Raw genomic sequence first — 9,391 nt, forward strand, 5'->3', positions numbered from 1 at the left:
TAGTTCTAGTAAAAGACTACTTCAGCTGGGCAGTGGTGGCGCACGCCTTTAATCCCAGCACTCAGGAGGCAGAGGCAGGCAGATCTCTCTGAGTTCGAGGCCAGCCTGGTCTACAAGAGCTAGTTCCAGGACAGGCTCTAAAGCTACACAGAGAAACCTTGTCTCGAAAAAACAAAAGACAAAACAAACAAACAAAAAAACCTACTTCAAATCTAGCAGAATGAACACTCAGACAAAATAAATATATACTCAACAGGCAGTATTTTTAAAGTTGTACAGATGTTAAAGCCACAGTTCTTAGAGTCAATGACTTCCCATCAAGGGGCTCTAGATCCGAACCAAAATGATACTGACCTTTTCCCTCCATAAAGGTAACAAAATTGGCATTGTATTTGTTAGTGTGGAGCTTCTCTTCCAAGTCAAAAGTTCTTTTCCCTTCAATTTCATCATCTGAAATGCCATCATCTTCATAGCGACGTCGCATGGTACCACGCTGTAAAAGGAAGGATACAAAGATGAAATTATGTACTTTTCCTTCCTCTCTACCAAGCAGTCACTGCTCCCTAGATGTAGAGTATGACTTACAGTTTTAGTTGTTAGTTTAAATCATCCACTTTTCTTTCTCCAAGCTCAAGATTAACGGATATTCACAGAATGCACAAAATAGAACAAGGTTTTAATCAGCCACTGGGTTTCCAACCTGTGAAATTTTGTTTTAAGACAGGATTTCTCTGTGTAGTCCAGTCTATCCTGAACTCACTCTGAAGTCCACAGTGGTCTCAAACTCAGAGGTCAGCCTCCCTCTGCCTCTGAGATCAAAGGTGTGTGCCATGACATCCAGTTGAATTTTATTTCTGCTATCTCTTTAAGCCTAAAGAAGTAAATTCACTAAAAAAAACAACCAATTCAGATCTAATAAATATCTATCATGGCTTTTGAGAGTGTGAACATTTAAAGACATTCAAATAAAGGCTGCAGAGATGACTCAATGCTTAGCTGCATACTACTTTCAGAGGACGTTAATTCAGTTCCTACTACTTATGTCTGACAGCTCAATTCCAGCTCCAGAGGATCTAATGCCCGTTTGTCTGTCCTCATTCACCAGCACTCACATGCACAAATTCATATGCAGACACACAAACCTCCATAATTAAAAATAAATGAATACACGATTTAAAAGACATTAAAATATACAGACAAAATTTTTCACTGACAATAAATTTACCTAAAATTAAATTTGTAAAACAATCTAATTAGGGGCAAGAAGGATGGCTCAACAGTTAAGAGGAATCACTGTTATTTTTTTTTTTTTTTGTCCAGAGGATACAAATTCAGTTCCCAGCACCCCAACAGGAAGCTAACAACTACCTGTAACTCTAGTTCCAGGGTATTATTCTAATGGCACGTGCCGAAAAGCATGCACATATATACTTAATTAAAAATAAAACCTTTTGCCTGGTGCTGTTGGCGCATGCCATTAACTCAACAGGCAGTTCAATCAGCCAGCCTGGTCTACAAAGCAAATTCTAGAATAGCCAGAGCTGTTACACAGAGAAACTCTGTTATCAGAAAAACCAACCAAACAAACAAACGGACAATCCCTGAGATTTCTGAAATTTTATGTCCAGAAGTAGAAGCCTTAGAAGGAAATGATGTAAGATCAAGATCTGCATTTAAAATATACCTCCAAACCCACATACTCCTATACCTCTCACCTCTCATCAGGGTTCTAGCCAAGCTCAGTCTCCTTCCAAGCATTTGTTGTCACCCCATTTATACCACCTAAAGCAAAAATGGAAAAACCTATGGCTAAACGGACCTAAGAACTTTTTAAATTTTTGTTTTGCCTCTGAAATAAGGTTTCATCTGGCTGGCCTACAACTCCTGGAACCTAAAATCCTAGATTGTGTCTCTTACTGTCAGTAAGATACTTAATAATCATGATTAAATGAGGGAAACCAATGTAAAAAACAAAAAAAAAACCAAACATATATGGGCTGGAGATTGGTTTAGTTAGGAAAGTACTTGCCTAGCATGATTGAAACATGGGTTCAATCTCCAGAACCAAGTAAAACCAATCCAGAACTTGGGAGGTAGAGAAAGGAGAATCAGGATTCTTGGCTACAGAGAACAAGGCTATATAAAACCTTATTCTCAACGTTCAAATATATTAGCAACTGTTGTTCTAAACATGAGTCAATACTGTACCTCACTTCTATTTGCAAAAATAACAGCTTAAGGGGGAGGGAAATGGGAGGCGGGGAGGAGGCAGAAATTAAAAAACAAACAAAAAACAGCTTAACTGTCTAAAGACAAGACCTACATTATCTTTTCTTTAAATAGCAGGAAAGTTTCTCATTCCCCCAGTAGGCCTCTAATATTTCTAAGTTGAAGCCTTACCTTCTGTGAAGGGCCTTTTTATATTTTTACTTTATGCGCATTGGTGTTTTGCCTGCATGTATGTCTGTGTGATGGTGTTGGATCCCCTGGAACTAGAGTTACAGTTGTGAGCTGCCAAGTGGGTGCTGGGAATTGAACCCAGGTCATCTGGAAGAACAGCCAGTGCTCTTAGCTGTTGAACCATTTCTCCAGCCCCATGAAGCTGCATCTTAAAGTATCCTTATACCATGTCTAATCATAAAATCTACCAAATGCAATTTAATATGAAGTGGTCATTCTGATAAGGTGTTTAAAAAGCCTTTGCTTTATGTGGTAGAATTGCTAAAGGAGAAGAGGTATACCTAACAAAAATGAAAAGATTCAAACATTTTATAACCCACCTTTAAAGATAATTGATATATGCTTGCACATGCTGCTGTAAATCTCAGAAATTATTTCAGAAGTGATAACGCCTTTAATCCTAGCAGTCAGGAGGCAGAGGCAGGCAGATTCCTGTGAGTTCGAGGATAGCCTGGTCTACAAGAGCTAGTTTCAGGACAGGTTCCAAAACTACAGAGAAACCCTGCCTCAAAAAACCAAACAACAAAACAACAACGACAAAACAAAGAAACCAGGAAACGGTATAGGTAAACACTATTTCTGGAAATTTTTATTACAGCTAAGTCTATCCATGTGTTATGAATGTTAAACGCATTTCCAGGCTGGGTGTGACTCAATGCTAGAATAGAGAGTTCCTCTAACTTGGGCATGGTCCTGAGTTCCATCCTAAGCACCACTTGGGGACAAAAAAAGCTTTTGTTACTACAAGTCAGTAAAAAACACTATAATGCAACATACTAATCTTTCTAATCTATAACCTATGTAAAAATTACATACAGTCTATAATCTACAGACTGAAAACTAAGCATTGAAGGAGTCAATTCAACTTATCATATTATCATGCTGTTATTACAGTGAGCACTGAATCTTTTCTGCCACCATCTCACCTACAGCCAATTCAGGCATAAAGAAAGGCAAATGAGAAGCTGGGTGATGGTGGCCCATGCCTTTAATTCCAACACTCGGGAGGCAGAGGCAGGCAGATCTCTGTGAGTTCGAGAAGTTCCAGGACAGGCTCCAAAGCCACAGAGAAACCATCTCGAAAAAACTAAAAACCAAACCAAAAAAAGAAAAAAAAAAACCCAAAAAAGGCAAATGAGGTCATCCAAACCACCACCTACAGATACAGGTATTCATTCTTCCCCTCCAAACAGATCACCATAATGCTCATTCCATACATGAAGCGCCTGCCTTGCCTTACCAACAAACTGGTCAACTATTCATTTTGGAGTTGTCATTAGGATTACTGTTTCCATCCTGATCTTACAGAATTTCCTGGGTCAAAGCAACAATTAAGTAAGGCCAGGCCTGGCAGAACATGTGAATAGTCAACCCCCATCCTTTTGTAGAGAGAGCATATCAAGTTTGAGGACAACCTGGGCAACATGATACTAGGATAGCCAGATATACATAACAGGACCCCTGCCTCCTCCTCTTTTTTTTTTTTTAAGGTAACATTTAAACAGTGGTTCAATTAAGTTGTAGATCTGTTGCTCTCTTGTCAGAAATAAGTAGGCCCACATCAGGAGAAAACTGCAACAAACAGAAACTGCACGTGGTCTAAGGCAAAGCCTGTCTTCACCAGCAGTTGAATCTTCACACATAGCTTTGGGCATAATTTATGATACCCCGAGAACTCAACAACAGTCTCCCTTTGAGACTAACAAAACACATTCTACTGGTGGAAAAAGGCTGATTAAAAACCTGAGAAAAGACAGTGAGACAGGACTATAGTTAGCAATACACCATAGAGGCAAACATTTGTTATGTGGACAATTCAACAGTATTTGGTACACTCACACTGTAATGCAACCATCACCACCACCCATATACACAGCTTTTCAGGCAAGACATGGTAGTTGCAAGCCTATAATGGTAGTAAAGCCACAGCACTGGGACTCAAATTTGAATCCAGCTGGGCTAAGTAGTGAGAATCTCTCAAAAACCTAAATATAACCTAAAAATATTTGTATCACCCCACATTGAAAATTGTACTAACATGTATGTTTTCACTTTCATTTTATTATTTATTTAGGTTTTTTTTTTCCAAGACAGGGTTTCTCTGTATAACAGCCCTAGCTGTCCTGGAACTCCTCTGTAGACAAGGCTGCCCATGGAATCACAAAGATCTGCCTGCCTCTGCCTCCCGAGTGCTGGGATTAAAGTTATGCGCCACCACTGCCCAGCCAATCTTTTTATTTTTATATTGTGTGTATGTGCAGGAGCATACTGTATAGCATGAGAGTGAGAGAAAGAGTGTGAGTGTGTGCATGTGTATATGCGCACACCTGTCATTCAATTTATGGAAGTCAGAGGACAACTAGCAAAATTGGTTCCTTCTTCTACCCTATAGGTTTCCAAGATGGAATTCAGGTGGTCAGGCTTGGCAGCATGTTAGTGTTGAACCATCTTACCAGTCCTTCATAGTTCCTCTTCTGATAACATCTAAAATGCACATGTTCAACCCTTAAGGATAAACACATACTCAAAACTGACTTCAATGAAGGAAAGGGGCACGTTCTATGAGAACAAAAATACATTTTTCATCTCAGTCTCTTCTGGACTCAACTTTGAATTTAAAAGGAAACTATCCAGAAAATGTTGAGCTCTTCAATGAGGAAATGAGAATGTGTAAAGTAATTATCACCCATGCAAGGACAGTCTACTGATCTTTGGCAAATAGCCAAAGGAAATTCAATACAGAAAGGCCAGTGTTTTCAACAAATGGTGCAAGAAAAATTCAAAATTCATATGCAAACAAATAAACATACACTAACTGTATGTTATCTGGAAGCAATGGTTCATAAACCTAAATGTATACTATAAAAATATGCAACTTTTTTTTAGCCAGGCTTAGGTGGCACACACCTTTAATCCCAGCACTCAGGGAGGCAGAGGCAGGCAAATCTCTGTGAGTTGGAGGCCAGATTAGTCAACAGAGTGAGTTCCAGGACAGCCAGAGATACATATAGAAGCCATGTCTCGCAAAAGCAATAAATAAATAAATAAATAAATAAATGGGACTTTTAAAAGATAATATAGGAGAAAACCTATGTTTGGCAGTGAGGAATTTGGGTTTTACTTGTGAGAAAGGTATCACGTAACCCACTGTCTCACACCTGTTTTGTATCCGTCCAAGGGTCACCTTGAACTCCTGATTCTTCTGTCTCTACCTCCTTCAGTGTTCTAATTACAGATGTACCACCATTTTTTTTTTTCAAGACAGGGTTTCTCTGTAGCTTTGGAGACTGTCCTGGAACTCACTTGGTAGACCAGGCTGGCCTCGAACTCACAGAGATTCACCTGTCTCTGCTCCCCAAATGCTGGGATTAAAGGCGTGAGCCACCACCATACTCTCAATTCCAATACTTGGAAAGCAAAAGGAGGTGGATTTTAGTGAGTTAGAGGCCACCCTGGTCTACAGAGGAAGCTCAAGGCCATTTAGAACTACATGAGACCCTTTGTCTAGAAGGGAGGGAGGGAAGAAGAAATGAAGGAAAAGAAAAGAAAAACTATAGATTTAAAAAGACACATAGTTGCTGATAGAGAAAGGAAGGGGAATGCATAGCAGATTTTTAGGGAGTGAAATGTATTGTACTATAGTAATACATTTTTGTCAAATGCCACAGAACTGTAGAACAGAGTAGAATACTTACTGTGAACTTGAGTTAGCAGGGTGGGGGAGATAGTCCAGCTGGTAAAATGTGTACTGCTTAATGAAGACTGAAGTCAAAAATACACAGAGGGAGAGGCAGAGTGGTGTAAACTTGTAATTTCAGCAACATGGAAGTCAGTGACAGGTGGATCCCTGGAGCTATTCACCTAGTCAGTCCAGGCCAGTGAGGAACTCTTGTCTCAAATAACAAAATGGATGACCCTGAAGAGTAACAACCAGGGGAAATTTCTGACCTCTACACATAAGCATATACCATCCCACACAAATGGGAACACACACACAAACACACACACAAGTTATCCTTATTGACCCACTGATTCTAACACACATACCACACTAACGCAAGAATGTTACTCGGGAAAACAGAGTGGAAAAATTGTACTTCCCACTCCATTATTCAACATACCTATAATTCCAGCACTTAGAGGCTAAAGCAGCAAGATTATGAGTTTAAAGCCAGAGGCTGGCATCTAGAGGACCTGGGTTTAAATCCCAGCACCTACATGCCAGTTAACAATTGTCTATAACTCCAGTTCCAGGAAATGTGACACCCTCTTCTAGCCTCCTCAGGTATCATATATGCAGAATATATAGATACGTAAAAGCAAGCAAAATAGCCATAAATATAAAAAATTTTTTAATTAAAAAAAGTTACACTACAGCACTCAGGAGGCAGAGGCAGGCGGATCTCTATGAGTTCGAGGCCAGCCTGGTCTACAAGAGCTAGTGCCAGGACAGGCTCCAAAGCTACAGAGAAACCCTGTCTCGAAAAACCAAAAAAAAAAAAAAAAAAGTTACACTAAAAATCAGAAAACAATTTAAGGGCTTGAAGAAATGAGTTGATGGTATACTAACTTGCATACCATGCACAAGGCCCTGGGTTCCATTACAAACAACTCAAAAAAGAGTTTATTAATTTGAAAAAGTCAATGCTACCAGATGGTGGTGCATCTTTAATCCCAGCACTTGGAGGCAGAGCTCTGTGAGTTCAAGGTCAGCCTGGTCTACAGACCAAGTTCCAGGACAGGCTCCAAAGCTACAGAGAAACCCTGTCTCAATGCTCTCCCCCTCCCCCCCAAAAAAGTCAATGCCAAGGGAAGGAGACACAAGTAAAAAACATTTTAAACTTAACAGCCTATGTACTATCTATCATAACACTGCAATTCAGTCACTGCACCAAGAAAGTAAAGCAGCACAGACAACATATAAATGAAAGAGCATAGTTTTTATTTACGGATGTTGAAATTTCAATCTTGGTTAGTTTTCATGCCACAATACTGATCTTTTCTTTCCAACCATTTCAAAACCTAAAAAAAGGATTCAAATACATATGCACACACATTCATGGTGGCATTAAACACAATCAAAAAGTAAACAAACCATTCAAACGTCCACCAATGTATACACGAATAAACAAGATGTGGTTTAGCTGTATAGAAAGTGTTTAGTCACCAAAAAAGGAACGAAACTCAGACGTGAACCACAAACTCCTGCTATGTCAAAGAATCCAGACACTAAAAATAATATATGATCCTACTGATAAGAAACATCCACAATGAGTAAAATCCTTACAAACACAGAAATTAATCAAAATAGGTTTCAGAGGCTAGAGAGTTATGGGGAGCAAGTCCTTAATGAATACTAAGTTTCTTTTTAAGATGCTTAAAAATTTGGAAAATTCAGATCATTTGTCATTGAAAAAAAAAAGGCAATTTCCTTGGTTATGACAATATATTTCTGGTAAGATCATGTTCTTATTCTCTGGCAAGATATCCTATAGCAAGCCAGGCATAGTGGTATACATCTATAACACCAGCCCTTGGGAGGCTAAGGGATGGGATCAAAAGCTATCAGGCAGGGCCAGACGGCGGTTGCACAAACCTTTAATCCCAATTTACAGGAGGCAGAAGTAGGTGAATCTCTGTGAGTTCAAGGCCAGACTGCTCTAAAACAGCCAGAGCAGTTACACAGGGAATCTTGTCTCATTAAAAAAAAAGTTAGCAGGTGGAAACTTGAGAAATGGCTCAGTGGTTAAAGGGGGGGAGGTTGTTGCTGCTTTGCTGAGAACCTGAGTTTGATCCCCACACCAACGTGGTAGCTTACAGTCATCTGTAACTATAGTTCCAGGTGACCCAGAACATTAAGCATGAACAAAGTGCACTTACAAACATGTAGACAAAACATTCATATACATAAATAAAAAATAAAGACTTCCAGTCATGTTATGATACTACCTCAAAATTTTAATAAGTAAATAAAACCTAGAGAAATTTATTTTAAATTATTTTTCATTTTATGTGTATGAGTGTTTTGCCTATACATATATCTCTGCATAACGTTTGTACCTTGTGTCTGTAGAGGTCAGAAGAAGGGACAAATGGTTTTGAGGCACTATGTGGGAACTAGGAACTGAACCCCAGGTCTTAGACAAAAGCAAAAGTGCTCTTAACTGCTGAACCATCTCTCCAGCCCCCAATCTATAGAAATTTTAAGTGTTAAAATAATTAGAGACACCGTACCATGATGTTCAAATTAGTTGCAAATAATTCAGTCAACAGTAATATGCCAGGTGGTGGTGATGCACGCCTTTAATTCCGGTAATTCGGAGGCAGAGGCAGGTGAATCTCTGCGAGTCTGAGGCCAGCCTGGTCCACAGAGTTCCAGGACAGGCTCCAAAGCTACAGAGAACTCCTGTCTCGAAAAACAAAAAACCAAACAAACAAAAAAGAAACAAAAAGAAAAACAAAAAAAGTAATATATAGTTAGTTAGATGTGGTGGTACATACCTTTAATCATATAACTTGGGAAGCAGACAGATAGACTAAGGTATTTATCAACCACACAGGATAAGTACATCCTTGATCCCTGATCTGAACCAACAAACCACTGCAAAAGCAGCAATTGGAGAGATGTGAGCAACGGAAATATTTTAAACTATTGTTTTTCAGTAAGAATTGTTTAAAAATAAATTTTTAATTTTTTTAATGTGTATGAGTACTTCACTGCATGTATGTCTGTACACCATGTGTGCTCTGGGTACCCTGCCAGAAGGCAGCTCCAGATGCCCTGGAACCATAGTTACAGGTGGTTGTGAGCCACTGTGTGGGTTCTAGAAATAGAGCCCAGGTCCTCTGCAAGAGCAGTCAAGAGCTCTTAACTTCTAAGCCATCCCTACAGCCTTTTGTTTTGCTTTGTTTTTCTAGTCAGGGTTTCTCT

At 39.3% G+C, this 9,391-nt stretch overlaps 1 protein-coding gene across 3 annotated transcripts in view; it reads right to left on the bottom strand.

Annotated features, from left to right (window-relative positions):
- Nucleotides 1-9,391, bottom strand: part of Kdm2a (lysine demethylase 2A) — a 77,089-nt gene that overhangs the window by 49,215 nt on the left and 18,483 nt on the right. For 2 of the 3 annotated variants that reach the window (XM_013347899.2, XM_005351669.3), the window contains exon 3: nt 355-493. In XM_013347899.2, the coding sequence (XP_013203353.1) occupies nt 355-493 (139 nt within the window). Of the gene's footprint in view, nt 1-354; nt 494-6,155; nt 6,302-9,391 lie in introns of those variants that run through there. The other variant, XM_026781135.1, reaches the window with a different exon arrangement.

Source organism: Microtus ochrogaster, chromosome 8 (assembly GCF_000317375.1).
Source record: "Microtus ochrogaster isolate Prairie Vole_2 chromosome 8, MicOch1.0, whole genome shotgun sequence".
Taxonomy (NCBI): domain Eukaryota; kingdom Metazoa; phylum Chordata; class Mammalia; order Rodentia; family Cricetidae; genus Microtus; species Microtus ochrogaster.